This window comes from Hoplias malabaricus, unplaced genomic scaffold, assembly GCF_029633855.1.
Source record: "Hoplias malabaricus isolate fHopMal1 unplaced genomic scaffold, fHopMal1.hap1 scaffold_411, whole genome shotgun sequence".
Taxonomy (NCBI): domain Eukaryota; kingdom Metazoa; phylum Chordata; class Actinopteri; order Characiformes; family Erythrinidae; genus Hoplias; species Hoplias malabaricus.
Window position 1 is genome coordinate 3672 of NW_027100961.1, and position 17725 is coordinate 21396.

Below are 17725 nucleotides of genomic sequence, written 5' to 3' on the forward strand. Positions count from 1 at the left end.
CCAACAAGACAATGACCCTAAGCACACAGCTAAAATAACAAAGGAGTGGCTTCGGAATAACTCTGTGACCGTTCTTGACTGGCCCAACCAGAGCCCTGACCTAAACCCAATTGAGCATCTCTGGAGAGACCTCAAAATGGCTGTCCACCAACGTTCACCATCCAACCTGACGGAACTGGAGAGGATCTGCAAGGAAGAATGGCAGAGGATCCCAAAATCCAGGTGTGAAAAACTTGTTCATTCCCAAGAAGACTCATGGCTGTACTAGCTCAAAAGGGTGTTTCTACTCAATACTGAGCAAAGGGTCTGAATACTTATGATCATGTGAAATTTCAGTTTGTTGTTTTTTTTTTTTGTTTGTTTATTTTTAATAAATTTGTAAAAATTATTTTTTTTTCTGTCAGGACTGGGTGACTGGGTGGTGAGTGTAAATTAATGAGAAATAAAAAGAACTTTTTTGACATTTTTTTTTTTTGCAAATGGCTGCAATGAAAGAGTGAAATTTAAAGGGGTCTGTATACTTTCCGTACCCACTGTACCTGCTCTTAAACACTAGGAGGCGATCTTACTTCACTCACACAATATACACCACTGGAGTCCTCTCATGGATCACTAGATAAACAAATACCAGCTTCCTCCCACTGGACCTCTGTATTTAGGAGATCAGACTCTCTCTATTAAAGTATGGAGAACAGAGAAGATCCCACAGCTCCAGCTTCAACCCACACTTCAACACCAACCATGTTCTCTACATCTCTACTGCTCCTGCTGGCAGCTGCTTCCTGTCAGTTCCTCAGTAAACAACACTCAACACTATTGAGATCATGTTCATGTCCAAGATGATGAATCTAATCACTTTGTATTTCTGTGTATTTCTGATCCACAGGTGTCCACTGTGTAGAACTGACCCAGCCTGCTTCTGTGGTGGTCCGTCCAGACCAGGCTCTGACCATCGACTGCAAGGTCTCGTATGCAGTCACTAGCTATGGTACAGCTTGGATCCGGCAGCTTTCAGGAAAAGCTCTGGAGTGGATCGGACGCATCCGTATTGGTGGGGACACATATTACAATGACAAACTGAAAAGCAAGTTCAGTATGTCTGGAGACTCAAAGACAAACACAATAACATTACAAGGACAGAGTCTGGACACTGGGGACACAGCTGTGTATTACTGTGCAAAAGAGAGAGATGCTCACACTGCCACAAACTAACACACACGTCTTACAAAAACCAAAACGACCAGCTGAGTCTCTAGAGTCAAGTTCCTCACTGTTTTGTACTTTTCCATTTCACCCAAACGTTAAACAACGTGGGTCGTGGGCAAAGTGCGGCTAAAACAACAAACCCTGAAGACTGAGACTGTAGTGTTGATCATTTTATAAGATTCAGGACACAGTTCTGCCAACACTAAAGAGAGACGACCTGATAGACACCTACAGCCAACTTCACAAAGGGATACGACTGACCATATCCCCAAAGGCCAAAGTCCAGTTCACCAAATACACTGCTCTGTACACACACACACACACACACACACACACACACACACCACCAGAGCGTATATTACTGATTTATAAAATATTGTAAAAATAAAGTAACCAATAAACAATTGATCTCAAGCCTTCTTGGGAAAATAAATCTCAAGAAAACACAGAATCAGATGGAATTTGGGAATTCTGGAAATGTGCTCAGATTAATTATGGTGCCATCATTTCATCAGGAGGGAAAGTGAATGTGAGAATTTATTCTTTAATTCATCCTCTTATGAGGGTTCTGGCCATTCCTTCATGGACCATGGCTCAGTCTGGAGCCAAATAACATCATGAGGACAGATACATCTATCAATCTATTAACTATTGATCAGTGACTAAAAGCAGTGAGACCCTGGTACACTCGCAGAAAAAAGTGTAGAGGAATATTATTAGTCACTAAATGTACAAACAAATGTAAATGTACCTTTAAAAAAGGTACATCAGTGGTGTTAAAGTCCAGTTGTGTTCCCTAAAGGTACATTACATCCCCTTCTCCAGAAAGAGAGGTGAATATTTGAAAGCTTTCATTAGAAAGTTGTGTAAAATAAAATAATATTATATTTCATGGTGATAAAACAGGATGTATGACATCGGCACAATTTAAAACCTAAAATTATAATAGAATAATGTTCCCTAACTAAAATGTACTGAAAATGTACCTTTGAGGATACCACCAGTGTATGTGTTTTTCACATATTTAGTGCTGACAAATCTACATTGTTGACTAAACCTGAAGTGCTACCAGCTGATGTTGTTGAATCATTTTAAAAGTCCCTCCTTAATCATATGCAAGTATGTAAATTTCTAGTCCATTACCACTGTGAACCAGCTACTTCCACAAAGTGTATAAAACTCCTGGACACAAGCACCCAGACACAGAGCAAAGATGAGCTGGACTCTGCTGTTCCTGTTGGTCTCTGTACCATGTAAGTGGACACTGGTCATTGTTTTGATGCTGTAGGTGTCAGTTAAAGACAAAATATAATAAATCTAATAGTTTAATGATGTTTTTCCTCTTCTCAGGCATCCATGGCATCAGTCTGAGCTCGTCTCCTGATCAGGTGAAGTCTCCTGGACAATCAGTGAAGATTTCCTGTCAAATCTCTGGCTATGCCCTCACTGATTATGGCACAGCTTGGATCAGACAACCTCCAGGAAAAGCCATGGAGTGGATTGGGATCATCTGGGGTGGTGGATCTATAGACTCTGGCTCTTCCTTTAAGAATCGCTTTACAATATCCAGAGACACCAGCAGCAATGTGCTTTTCTTAGACATTATCAGCTTGGAGACTGGGGACACGGCTGTTTATTACTGCGCAAAAACAGCCACAGTGGTACAGCTGAGTGAGAGCACTGTACAATAACTCTGTCCCTTTCTTTTCATTCAAGCTGGAGGACAACTAAACAATAAGCCACTGCCTTTTAAAGCCAGTCTAACATTAATTAATTATAAAAACACAATAGATGAAAGTGTTAAATCATAAGAAGTTAATTCAGTGTGAATTACTGATGAAAATGTCAGAAAAGAAAACTCACGGAATTATCATTACAGTTAGAATATATTCATCTCACACACTTACCATAACTATTAGTGTATCTCCAACATCCAAAAACAAACAGCTTCACGCTGGAAACACTGTGAGGAATGCTGGGTAATGATCTGATTAATATATACTTCAGTATAAATGTACAGGAGGTCAGTGTTATACAGTTAGTGTAGTCAGTACAGTAAAATAATACTGAATCTTTCTTCCATTTTTCTGTCTTATATTAACAGTCCCCAGTGTCTCAGCAGCTTCACTGAACTCTACAAGGCCTTGAGTGTAACTGGTGTTTTATTCACAGTCGAGTAGCGTACACTCCTCCCTCATAAAGACACTAAATCATCTCTAGTGCTACTGAGGAACAGGGAGGTTAAAGTAATTACAATGAAAGGTCCAACAGGTTCTGTAGCGTAGTGGATAACAGCATCGCAGTACAAGTGGAAGGCTGGGGTTTGATTCCCTGCTTGGGTATGCGTGCCAGACTACACCTTTAACAGCCCATGGGCAAGACTCCTAATCATAAACACTGTCAGTCAGTGTGGATTAGACCACCCCAGAACCCTGTCCTCAGCAGCTCTGAATGGGTTTCGGATGAACTGGGGCCCTTCTGAAATGTCTCTATGCAGCTCTGTTTATTATCACTAATATCTGGGTTAATATTATTAGGCTAAGAGTGATGTCACTTCTGTAATTCTCCTGTGTATTTGAAATGGTCACAGTATGTGATGGATAAAGAACAGTGGGGTCCTGCCACAGTCTCAGTTCTGTTCCAGTAGGGGGCGCTCAGAGTCTAATAAACTCAGTGCCACAGCTGACTTTGTTTACCTCATCATCTTCTTATGCAAATGTCTCAGTGAATGTGTTCTGTCCATAAAGGGAACAGCTGAAACGGTGGGTCTGGAGACAGACATCAACCAGAACCATGTTCCTCACATCTGTCCTCCTGCTCCTGACTGTGCCATGTAAGTCTGCTCTGTATCAGCTCTGAGGTCGTCCTCACACAGTCTGAGTGGTCAGAAGCAGTTACCCATTAGGATCCCATTAGTTTAATAACAAATCATATCTGCTATGATTCTACTGCTGGTATTAGCCTTTAGCTCTTGTGAGTTAAGTCAGTAGTTATGTTTATTGATGATGAGTTTTCATTCTGTTCTTCTATTCATCCTTTATGCTTTGTTTCCATTGGCAGGTGTCCACTCCCAGGTCGTCCTCACACAGTCTGAACAGTCAGTAACAGTGTCTCCAGGTGGATCCCACAAACTGACCTGTGCCTGCAGTGGGATTAATTTGGGTAGCAGTTACATGCACTGGATCCGTCAGGCTCCTGGTAAAGAACTTGAGTGGATCATTTACTATTATTCTGACAGTAGCAAAAGCTCAGCCCAGTCAGTTCAGGGCAGGTTTACTGCGTCCAAGGACAGCTCTAATTTCTACCTGCACATGACTCAACTGAAGGCTGAAGACACTGCAGTGTATTACTGCACTAGAGACACACAGTGGTGGAACTCATACAGACAGCTGTACACAAACCCTGCAAGTGAAGAACAAAGCAGACTTGGTCAGAAATAAAAGTCTAAATTAGCCTTTAATAGAGGCAACATTGATGTCATTCTCCTTCAAAATGTACCTTGAATTAATTATAAATGACATTAAAAAAACAAAACAATTCTCCATGAAATCCATCATCACATCAGATGAAGAATGAAATTACGCTGTTTTCCCTGAATGAACCAGTTTATTCTCCATAGAATAGGTCCCCTGTATATACATGTGTCCAATTTAAAGCAGACTTACTACAGAATCTGTCATGCATCCAGGCCACTTGGTGTCAGTATAAGTTCTGTGTCACGGCATAATGCAAAATCATTAATGAACATTACAGTAAACAGCAGTAAACAAAGACACAGGCTGTGGGCTGTTGTTCATACTATGTACCACCTGTTAAACACTAGGGGGCGATCGTCCTTCACTCACACAACATACACCACTGGAGTCCTCTCACGGGTCACTAGATGAACAAATACCAGCTTCCTCCCACTGGACCTCTGTGTATTTAGGAGATCAGACTCTCTCTATTAAAGTGTGGAGAACAGAGAAGATCCCACAGCTCCAGCTTCAACTCACACTTCAACACCAACCATGTTCTATACATCTTTACTGCTCCTGCTGGCAGCTTGCTCCTGTCAGTTCCTCAGTAAACAACACTCAACACTATAGTGTAACTGAGATTATGTTCATGTCCAAGATGATGAATGTAATCACTTTGTATCTCTGTGTATTTCTGATCCACAGGTGTCCACTGTGAAGAACTGACCCAGCCTGCTTCTGTCCAGACCAGGTTCTGTCCATCGACTGCAAGGTCTCGTATTCAGTTACGAGCCGGGATACAACTTGGATCCGACATCCTTCAGGAAAAGCTCTGGAGTGGATTGGATATATCAGCAGTGGTGGGGGCACAGCTTACAGCAATAAACTAAAAAACAATTTCAGTTTCTCTAGAGACACTGGGACCAACACAATAACATTACGAGGACAGAGTCTGGACACTGCTGACACAGCTGTGTATTACTGCGCGAAAGGCTCACAGTGACACAAACGAATGCACACTTCGTACAAAAACCCACAGCCAAGTCTCTAGAGACAGGTTCCTCACTGTTTTCTTCTTTTTCGTTTCACCCAGATGTTAAAGAGCATGGGTCATGGTCAAAGTGCTGCTAAAACAACAGACTCTGAAGACTGAGACTGTAGTGTTGATCATTTTATAAGATTCAGGACACAGTTCTGCCAACACTAAAGAGAGACGACCTGATAGACATCTACAGCCAACTTCACAAAGGGATACGACTGACTATATCCCCAAAGACTAACATCCAGTTCACACAATAAACTGCTCTGTCCACACACACACACACACACAATGTCAACACTAGATCATATATGTCTGATAACTTTCTCTTTACCGTATTTTAGAAATACAGAAAAAATAGAATGTAATTAGCCCAAAGCCTGTCAGGGACAGGGACTTTAGACTGAAGTTGGGGATTCTGTAAATGTGCAAAAATTTATTTTGGTCTCATCCTCTCACCAAAAGGGAGGCAGGAATTAAATTCTTAATCTACTGAGTTACTCTCTATGTCCTACAAGTGTTCTAGCAGTTCCTTCACAGACCATGGCTCAGTCTAGGGCAGAACAGCATTAAGAGGACTTAAAATGATGGCTACACCTTCTCTTTTCTTGGTCAATGTCTTTAGTTTTGGAAAAAAAAGCATGACCCTCCCAGTGTATTCTATAGTAATGACCAGCTGTTGACTGACAGCCCATGTATCAAACAGCAACAAGCCAGTTTGGAGTCAAGTCTCAGGTCGATGACTTTCCTGTTGCTGAAGCATGAATAACTTATACACTAAATTACCTTCATTAATTTACTTTCAAATAAATACATTATGATTAATATGTAAATCTCCACAAGGTTGTGCCATTCACTTGAGTAGAAACTGTTCCTGAAGGGGGTGCCGTTCAGACCTTCTCATCAAAGACAATGCAGTGATATAAACATCTGGAAACACTGCACTATTCCAGACCTGGCTCACTACTGTAGAACAACTGGTGTATTCCACTGAGACTGGACCCCAGTGAATCTGCACAGCAGCTTTAAAACACTGAGATGTGAATATCAAGACTTAACTCTAGGGGGCAATCATCATTCACTTACTGCAGGACAATGCAACTAAATCTATTGGACAGATGTGTGTTATGTAAATCTGCATCTGTATCCTGGGCTGCAGATAAAAACCAGCTGGTTACTGGGTTAATGCTGATATCACTTCATCCATCAGAAGTGGATCTGTCCATTTTCAGCCATTAAAGATGATGGTTATGGGTCTAAGCTTTGCTCAGTGCTGCGTTGTTGTACTGATGCTAACACAAGGTACGTTTGACTCAGAGTATGGTTCAGAAACTTCTGGATTGTTCTTAACTTGATTGATTTCTTGATTGATTTCCTCAGATGCTGTAAGTGCTGAGATCCTTCTCGACCAGTCTTCTGCTGAGGTGAAGAAACCTGGGGAGAGTGTGAAGATCTCCTGTAAAATAAGTGGTTATAGCATGACGAGCTACAACATTCATTGGATAAGGCAGAGACCAGGGAAAGCTCTGGAATGGATTGGACGGATGAACACTGGAACAAATACAGCAGACCACATGGCAGATTCGATGAAAGATAATTTTGTCCTGAGTGAGGACCTTTCCACGAGTGCACAGTTCTTACAAGCCAAGGCTCTGAGGGTGGAGGACACAGCTGTTTATTACTGCGCCAGACAGACACAGTGGTACAGCTGAGTGAGAGCACTGTACAATAACTCTGTCCCTTTCTTTTCATTCAAGCTGGAGGACAACTAAACAATAAGCCACAGCCTTTTAAAGCCAGTCTAACATTAATTAATTATAAAAACACAATAGATGAAAGTGTTAAATCATAAGAAGTTAATTCAGTGTGAATTACTGATGAAAATGTCAGAAAAGAAAACTCACAGAATTATCATTACAGTTAGAATATATTCATCTCACACACTTACCATAACTATTAGTGTATCTCCAACATCCAAAAACAAACAGCTTCAGGCTGGAAACACTGTGAGGAATGCTGGGTAATGATCTGATTAATATATACTTCAGTATAAATGTACAGGAGTTCAGTGTTATACAGTTAGTGTAGTCAGTACAGTAAAGTAATACTGAATCTTTCTTCCATTTTTCTGTCTTATATTAACAGTCCCCAGTGTCTCAGCAGCTCCACTGAACTCTACAAGGCCTTGAGTGTAACTGGTGTTTTATTCACAGTCCAGTAGCGTACACTCCTCCCTCATAAAGACACTAAATCATCTCTAGTGCTACTGAGGAACAGGGAGGTTAAAGTAATTACAATGAAAGGTCCAACAGGTTCTGTAGAGTCTAATAAACTCAGTGCCACAGCTGACTTTGTTTACCTCATCATCTTCTTATGCAAATGTCTCAGTGAATGTGTTCTGTCCATAAAGGGAACAGCTGAAACGGTGGGTCTGGAGACAGACATCAACCAGAACCATGTTCCTCACATCTGTCCTCCTGCTCCTGACTGTGCCATGTAAGTCTGCTCTGTATCAGCTCTGAGGTCGTCCTCACACAGTCTGAGTGGTCAGAAGCAGTTACCCATTAGGATCCCATTAGTTTAATAACAAATCATATCTGCTATGATTCTACTGCTGGTATTAGCCTTTAGCTCTTGTGAGTTAAGTCAGTAGTTCTGTTTATTGATGATGAGTTTTCATTCTGTTCTTCTATTCATCCTTTATGCTTTGTTTCCATTGGCAGGTGTCCACTCCCAGGTCGTCCTCACACAGTCTGAACAGTCAGTAACAGTGTCTCCAGGTGGATCCCACAAACTGACCTGTGCCTGCAGTGGGATTAATTTGGGTAGCAGTTACATGCACTGGATTCGTCAGGCTCCTGGTAAAGAACTTGAGTGGATCATTTACTATTATTCTGACAGTAGCAAAAGCTCAGCCCAGTCAGTTCAGGGCAGGTTCACTGCATCCAAGGACAGCTCTAATTTCTACCTGCACATGACTCAACTGAAGGCTGAAGACACTGCAGTGTATTACTGCGCTAGAGACACACAGTGGTGGAACTCATACAGACAGCTCTACACAAACCCTGCAAGTGAAGAACAAAGCAGACTTGGTCAGAAATAAAAGTCTAAATTAGCCTTTAATAGAGGCAACATTGATGTCATTCTCCTTCAAAATGTACCTTGAATTAATTATAAATGACATTAAAAAAACAAAACAATTCTCCATGAAATCCATCATCACATCAGATGAAGAATGAAATTACTCTGATTTCCCTGAATGAACCAGTTTATTCTCCATAGAATAGGTCCCCTGTATATACATGTGTCCAATTTAAAGCAGACTTACTACAGAATCTGTCATGCATCCAGGCCACTTGGTGTCAGTATAAGTTCTGTGTCACGGCATAATGCAAAATCATTAATGAACATTACAGTAAACAGCAGTAAACAAAGACACAGGCTGTGGGCTGTTGTTTATACTATGTACCACCTGTTAAACACTAGAGGGCGATCGTCCTTCACTCACACAACATACACCACTGGAGTCCTCTCACGGGTCACTAGATAAACAAATACCAGCTTCCTCCCACTGGACCTCTGTGTATTTAGGAGATCAGACTCTCTCTATTAAAGTGTGGAGAACAGAGAAGATCCCACAGCTCCAGCTTCAACTCACACTTCAACACCAACCATGTTCTCTACATCTTTACTGCTCCTGCTGGCAGCTGCTTCATGTCAGTTCCTCAGTAAACAACACTCAACACTATAGTGTAACTGAGATTATGTTCATGTCCAAGATGATGAACGTAATCACTTTGTATGTCTGTGTATTTCTGATCCACAGGTGTCAACTGTGAAGATCTGACCCAGCCTGCTTCTGTCGTGGTCCGTCCAGACCAGGTTCTGTCCATCGACTGCAAGGTCTCGTATTCAGTTACGAGCCGGGATACAACTTGGATCCGACATCCTTCAGGAAAAGCTCTGGAGTGGATTGGATTTATCAGCAGTGGTGGGGACACAGCTTACAGCAATAAACTAAAAAACAAGTTCAGTTTCTCTAGAGACACTGGGACCAACACAATAACATTACGAGGACAGAGTCTGGACACTGCTGACACAGCTGTGTATTACTGCGCGAAAGGCTCACAGTGACACAAACGAATGCACACTTCGTACAAAAACCCACAGCCAAGTCTCTAGAGACAGGTTCCTCACTGTTTTCTTCTTTTTCATTTCACCCAGATGTTAAACCTGGAAACTCTCATACACTCACCTGCACCTTCTCTGGGATTGATGTTGGTGATGCAGTTATATCCTGGATTAGACATGCTCCTGGAAAAGGCTTAGAATGGATCTCAGTTATTTCTGCTCCAAGTGGTAGCACTAAATATTACTCTGAGTCTGTTAAGGGAAGATTCACCATCTCCAGAGACAACAGTAAGATGCAGGTGTATCTGCAGATGAACCAACTGAAGACTGAAGACACGGCGGTTTATTACTGCGCACGTGAACCACACTGATACAAAACATTACAGCACTGTACAAAAACATACCTCACTTACAGAGTCCAGACCTCCACACACACCTCATACACATGATTTACAGTTCCCTCATGGACCAGAATGTCCTCATTGATGAAAACAAACTCCTAACCATCATGCAGTGTAAATACTTTTGAGTAAATACATACAGTTCAGGAACATAGTGCTGATTATTCCACAGTGATATTCAGGTGTGAGACATTAACAGATTTTTTTTTTCTTAGAAACAACCGCTATCACACCTTGTTGTTAAAACTGGTTCAATATCTGATGTGTTTGTGATGTCACAGTTCTGAATTATGAAGTGAAAATGTAAACATCACTCTGTCCATGCTACAAATGAGATAACATTGACAAATGACATTGGAGGAAAGGAAGTCCTAATATGGGCATGACTCTGCTACAGAATGAAGCACCACTTAAGTGGTCTATGAATGGATCAATAGAAATGCTTCAAATTTCTTGCAATAAAATCTCTTTCCATTAAATCACACTGAACTTCCTTCTTTCTCCTGTACAGTCACCATTTGGAGATAAAAGGTTTTTGTCCAGAGAGGGGTTTGTTAGTATCAGTGCTGATTATACCACATTAGAGCTTTACAAAGTTTCTTTTTGTAAAGACTTCACAGAGAAACAGAAGCTCTCACTGCAGTCCTTATTGATGCCCTTGTTGTGCAAATAATTGTTGGACGAGCTCAACTTTGATATGGCATGCACGTGCTGTATTTGTGATTCCTCTTGATGTCCATCCTGACCACTAGAGGGCAGCTGAGTACAACAGCCCTGACCTCACTAACTCCATGTGACAGAGTGACATTGTGAAAATGGAAATGACAGCGACAGTGGTTTAGAGCTGAAACTCAGCACTGATGAGGTCATTCTTACACTGTCTTTCTGTGCTTTATGCAAAAGTGACCTCGCCGTCCTTTCTGTATGAAAACCAGCTTCTCCTGTCCACTGCACTGGAGACTGAGACAGCGTCTTCAACACAGCACCATGTTCTTCACATTCCTGCTGATGCTGACCACAGCAGTGACCTGTGAGTGTCTTTATGGACTGGAATACAGAAAACCCCTATCATACACCACAGAATTTATCACTATGTTTAAGTTCAAGTTCAAGTTTCAAGAAGTTTATTGTCATTTCAGCAGTATACAGTGTTTACAGTACACAGTGAAACGAAATAGCGTTCCTCCAGGACCAAGGTGCTACATAAAACAATACACAACATTAAAGTGCAACTAGTGCAAACATAAAACAATGCAGACGCATTAAAGTGCAAAGGACATAAAACATAAAACAATGCACAACATTAAAGTGCAACTAGTGCAAAGCTAGTGCAAACATAAAACAGTGCATACACATTAAAGTGCAAAGGACATGGTTAAGAAAATACAAAACAACATCCATACAATACAAGACAGTGCAAAACCATAAGTACATAAATACAACCGACACATTGTATTTGTGCTGTAAACGGTAACTGGATGTAAACATGATGTAAACAGGATATGTGTAAACTCGTTTTCCGTATATCATTTTCAGTCCAACAAACCAGTGCTTTGTGAAGGTGTGTGGGTGTGCTTCTTCAGTCCAGTCTCAGTCTCTAGGTGTTCAGGAGACTGATAGCATGTGGGAAGAAGCTGTTACGGAGTCTGGATGTGAGGGCTTGAATGCTTCGATACCTTTTTCCAGACGGCAGTAGGTTGAAGAGTGTGTGTGAAGAGTATGTGTGATCTCCTGCAATGCTGAGTGCTTTGCGGGTGCAGTGAGTGGTGTAGATGTCTGTGATGGAGGGAAGAGACACACCGAAAATCTTCTCAGCTGTCCTCACAATCCGCTGGAGGGACTTGCGATCTGCCACAGTGCAGTTCCCAAACCAGACAGTGATGCAGCTGGTCATGATGCTCTCGATGACTCCTCTGTAAAAAGTGGTGAGGATAGGAGGTGGGAGATGAACCTTCTTCAGCCTTAGCAGGAAGTAGAGGTGTTGCTGGGCTTTCTTTCTGATGTTACTGGTGTTGGTGGACCAGGTGAGATCATCCGCTAGGTGAACACCAAGGAATTTGGTATTCTTGACAATCTCCACAGCAGAGTTGTTGATGTTCAGCGGCGAGTGCTCACCCCTTGTTTTTCTGAAGTCTACAGCAATTTATTTGGTTTTGTCCACGTTCAGAGACTGGTTGTTGACTTCACACCAGTCAGTTAGCCGCTGCACCTCATCTCTGTATGCTGACTCGGCGTTCTTACTGATGAGACCCACCACAGTCGTGTCATCATCGAACTTGATGATATGATTTGAGCCATGCATTGCTGCACAGTCATGGGTCAGCAGCCATATGTACAGCTGGAACTGAGCAGTTTGTTGACGCTGGAGATGAACAAGGCTATGAACCTTTGTCTTTCTTTTGCTGCAGGTGTGAAATGTGATGTTGATCTAGGGCAGCCCGAGTCAGTGGTCATAAAGCCAGGAGACTCTCTGACCCTCAACTGTAAAGTGTCTGGATATTCAGTTACTGATAATAGCTACGCGACTGGTTGGGTTCGACAGCCTGCAGGAAAACCTCTGGAGTGGATTAATTATATCTGGGGTGCTGGGAACGCTTACCAAAAAGATTCTCTGAAAAGCAGGTTCAGTATTTCTAAAGATGCAACCAGGAGCACAGTGACTTTACAGGGACAGAGGATGGAGCTTCAGGACACAGCTGTGTATTACTGTGTCCGCTATCCACACACATTCAAAACAGCAGAGCGTCTGTACAAAAACAAAAACAGATATTGTGGACATTACTGTGTATTTTTCCAGTCAATAACGGTGAGAAAAGAACAAGATGTTCAGCAGAAAAAGAGCAGAAACCAAACATTTTCACAGAATATTACACAGAAGTCTTAACATCCCCAAATAATTACCTGCAAACAATACTGAATATTTAAAGCTTCTGTCTTTGAGGGAGAAAAGAAAATCAAGCCCCACTCTCGCCTCAGATCTAAACAAATCCACAACTGTGTGTAATCCTCTCAAGACCATGTTCACACTTTTAATCCAATACACCTTTATTGTAAAATGCAGAACCATACTTCCTCACCATTTGCTATCTCTCTGGTCTGTTAGTTTTTATACTGAGCCCATTAATGGCACCAAACTAACTGTCTCTGACCAAAAAGGCTCAGACGTTTATATCCTCCACTGCCCACTCCACTGTGGCCAAGACACAGCATCTGGAGGCATTTCAAAGGTGGTAAAATATGACAAAGCTACAGTTGGCTACTTCTGGAGCTTTCTGTTCATGTCCCTCACTACAAGTAAGATCCTGCTGCTTCTCTATTGGATGTTATTGTTGTCCGCTCCAAGAACTGGTGGACAGAACAAAAAGTCAATACAAGGACATTGTGTATCATTTGTATCGACACATCATGAAGTTTTGGTGCGGTCTAAACAACAACTGACATGTTCTAGTTCTGTAAAGTAACTGGACGGTGAGAAACACAGGGACGTTCTGTTGCTTTATTAATTGATGTGTTGTTTCTTTTAGAGTGTTGGGGTCAAACGCTGATCCAGTCTGAAGCAACGGTCATTTCTCCTGGAGGGTCTCATAAACTCACCTGTACAGCATCTGGACTGGACTTTGATGATTACTATATGCACCGGATTAAACAGGCTCCTGGAAAAGGCTTAGAATGGGTCGCAAATATTAGAGGTGACAGCAGCAGCAAGTACTACACTCAATCTGTTCAAGGAAGATTCACCATCTCCAGAGACAACAGTAAAGACCAGCTGTATCTGGAGATGACGAGTGTGAAGGACACTGACACGGCGGTGTATTACTGTCCTTGAGAACCACACTGACACAAGAGCTTACAGCGCTGTACAAGAACCCCTCCAGTGTGGAGGATGAAGGAGATGTAGTTCCTTCCACTTCTGTGTCTTTAATTAATAACACTGTCATTTCAATGTTTCAGCTACTAAAACTAACTCCATATATTGTTGATATATTGTTCATTTCAAAATACACACACTTCATCAATTACAGCAGAACAAATGACAATAATTCACAAAAACAATGATTTAATATTCAATATAATTAACTTCACTTTTAGAAGGGTTTCTTGTTGCATTTCTGAGTTTTTTCTCAGACCAGAAGTGAGACTAGAGTTGGACTTTCTTCTCTCTCTCTCTCTCTCTCTCTCTCTCTCTCCCTCTCTCTCTCTCTCTCTCTCTCTCTCTCTCTCTCTCTCTCTCTCTCTCTCTCTCTCTCTCTCTCTCTCAATGTTGGTGACAGGTTTGGGTGATACACATGTTATGTACGGAGCCCCTAAAGGGACTGGGAGGAAAATCAAAAAGGACGATTTTGCGTTCCCTCGCAAATAGTTTTGCGTTCCTTCGCAACACGTTTTGCGTTCCCTGACAAATACATTGCGCTCCTTTGCAAATGTTTTATGATACACAATTGTCTTTGTGGGCGGCACGGTGGTGCAGCAGGTAGGTGTCGCAGTCACACAGCTCCAGGGACCTGGAGGTTGTGGGTTCCATTCCCGCTCTGGGTGACTGTCTGTGAAGAGTTGGTGTGTTCTCCCTGTGTCTGCGTGGGTTTCCTCCTGGTGCTCCAGTTTCCTCCCACAGTCCAAAAACACACGTTGGTAGGTGGATTGGCGACTTAAAAAGTTTCCGTAGGTGTGAGTGTGTGAGTGAATGTGTGTGTGTGTGTGTGTTGCCCTGTGAAGGACTGGTGCCCCCTTCAGGGTGTATTCCCGCCTTGTGCCCAATGATTTCAGGTAGGCTCTGGACCCACCGCGACCCTGAATTGGATAAGCGGTTACAGATAATGAATGAATGAATTGTCTTTGTGGCTCTGTCAACACATCAGGACACTGCAGTTTCCAGGGAAATTCAGCCACTTGAAACATATATATGTATTTATTTATCTCTACTAACACACAGCTTCGTTGCCAGTGCGGATCATTCATACATCTGTAAGGAACTGCCTAACATCAGAGGAAGTTGTGAACAACAAGTTTATATAAATTCGGTAGTGCTACTCAGAATGCTGTAGCTCCATGTATCTCCATAGTAACAGGTGTATGAGACGTAGGCGGCTTCGTGAAAGAAAGTGGATGGCTTTCGGTGGAAAGTGTGGACAGATGATTTTATTTTATTATTGTTCTTATTGGGGTATAGGGGTCAAGTTAAGAATCTTAACGAAAAACCCTACCAAGCAAAGTCTCTCGCAAAAATCCGGTCATTCAATAACAAGATGGAGGGTGTAAGGCAGTGGTGCAACACACAGAGATCTCAGGGCATGTTGCGTACTGATTTTTACAGAGACGTGGCTCAGCGCACTGACTCCAGACATGGCTGTGGAGCTCGCAAGCCGATCGCTACACCATGCATTTCGTTTTATCTGGGAATTCTGTTTTTTTAAAGCTGCAGTAAAACCAGGATACCATTTTCTGCCAGAACTGACTTTTACACACATACACACATTACTCCAATACACTACCAATAGCTACACATTTATTCAGGTGTTCATTCTCCATTCTCTCCCACTGTTTGAAAACTGTTCATTGTCTGTATCTCTGTACTGTTCACATAACCTTTGTCCATGCGCTTGCACTTTAAATTCTCTCATCCTCATTTAATAGCAATTAACAACACAGCAACAAACGTTTCAGTTGGCGCTCCCCAATAACATATCCATGTTTTCTGCTGAGAAGAGATGCTATGTCTTTATATTTAAGTCCAAGATCAAAGTAAAATTCAACGAGCTGCTCCATAGTTCACCTGACACGCACAGCAAGCACATAATCAACAGCAAGCACAGTACTACGGAGCCCAAAAAGTATTTGCAAGGGAACGCAAAATCAATAGTTTTTTTTAATTTTTCCCCCAGTCCCTTTAGGGGCTCCATATGTTATGTGGTTTTTATGGGTCCCATGTTCCTTCTTGAACACTTTTTACTGGACATTAAATAAATAACAGGTGAGCGGTGGTGTTTTGTATTAAAATAAAAAACAAATCGTACAATTTTTCATGCACTTCTTTATGCCTACTCTCATCTGGCTTTTGCAGAGTCGTTTCTGTAAATGAGGATCATAGTACACCTCAGATAAGCGTGTATTTGATGCTGTATGTACAGTGTTGTTTTGTGTGATTGAGGATGCAGTGTTTATTTCATCCGCGAGAGGGCAGAAATCACCTATAACTTTATACGGCATGAAGGGTTTATTTTCTGCAGTTGTTTTTGTGAAAAACCCAGGGACAGACCAACTATGTTTTGTTGATGTGTTTCATTTCCAGTCATTCAGACATTTTCCTTCATATGCAAATCACCCCTGACTCTCCTCATAAGAGCAGTGTGTCTCTCTGCAGCAGAGTCCATCCTCTAAACACAGCACAAACATGTTGTGTTCAGTTCCTCTGCTGCTGCTGACCGCTGCCTCGCGTGAGTCTTTCAGCTCAAGCCCCACTTCACTTCGTCTGATCCACTGCTTCAAACGTACTCAGATCTTTCTTCTTCTGCTCTCTCCACAGGTGTGTTCTGTGCTACTGAGATGATCCAGCCGGACTCAGTGGTCATCAGACCAGCAGAGACTCTGACCATCAACTGTAAAATTACTGGAGCTTCTATCACTGACAGCAGCAGTCATTATGCAACAGCTTGGATCCGACAACCTGCAGGAAAAGCTTTAGAATGGATCAACCGCATTAGATATGATGGGAGCATAGCTGCTAAAGATTCACTGAAAAACAAGTTCACCGTCTCTCGAGACACGTCCAGCAACACAGTAACTCTCCAAGGAAAGAATCTGGAGCCTGGAGACACAGCTGTGTATTACTGCGCACGAGAGTCACACTGATACACAAAGGCCACAGTGCTGTACAATAACTACTCACCTACACTCCACACCATGATGAAGTGTGAACATGCCTTCACAGAAGTGGACTCTAATACATTACATTACATACACACACACACACACACACACACAACGTTTGATGAATCAGAAGCCAATACATGTTCCACCACACTCCACTTCAAGTTCACTTCATAAGACCTTGATCCCAGCGAAGTGGAGAATTCTGTGCTGTGAGACTCCCACTGTCACAGTATAATCTTAACTTGCGTTTGAATGTACAGAAATTAAAGTATTCTAGAGAACATTCTGGAATTCATCTGTATTTTACACAAAAAGACTTCCCCCATGCTCCTTGAATCTTGTGATGATATGCACCCCAGAGTTTAAAACCTGACAACAGCTTTAAATGAAGACTGTCCCTGAACTGTAGGATCATTTGCTGATGATAAAGTGACACATCCTCATCAATAAAGAACTGAGTCTTTTCTGTATGTTTTTATTTCACTCAGATTTTCTGATTCTGAGATCAAAGCTGGTCTAACATCTGGCAACATTATCTCCAACATCACCTGAAAAACAATATCCACACATTCCCTCCCCAGAGAAACAGAAGCTCTTACTGCAGGAAAGTCCTTATTGATGCC

General features: G+C 42.0%; 2 gene segments (V, D, J or C); both read left to right on the plus strand.

The window, feature by feature from the left end:
• Nucleotides 1-741: 741 nt before the first annotated feature.
• Nucleotides 742-1212, plus strand: LOC136682460 (immunoglobulin heavy variable 3-23-like). The segment is given in 2 exon segments: nucleotides 742-784; nucleotides 887-1212. Coding segments are annotated over 2 exon segments (369 nt in total).
• A 15411-nt stretch (nucleotides 1213-16623) lies between these two features.
• Nucleotides 16624-17081, plus strand: LOC136682461 (immunoglobulin heavy variable 2-70D-like). The segment is given in 2 exon segments: nucleotides 16624-16666; nucleotides 16756-17081. Coding segments are annotated over 2 exon segments (369 nt in total).
• The last annotated feature ends 644 nt before the right edge of the window (nucleotides 17082-17725 follow it).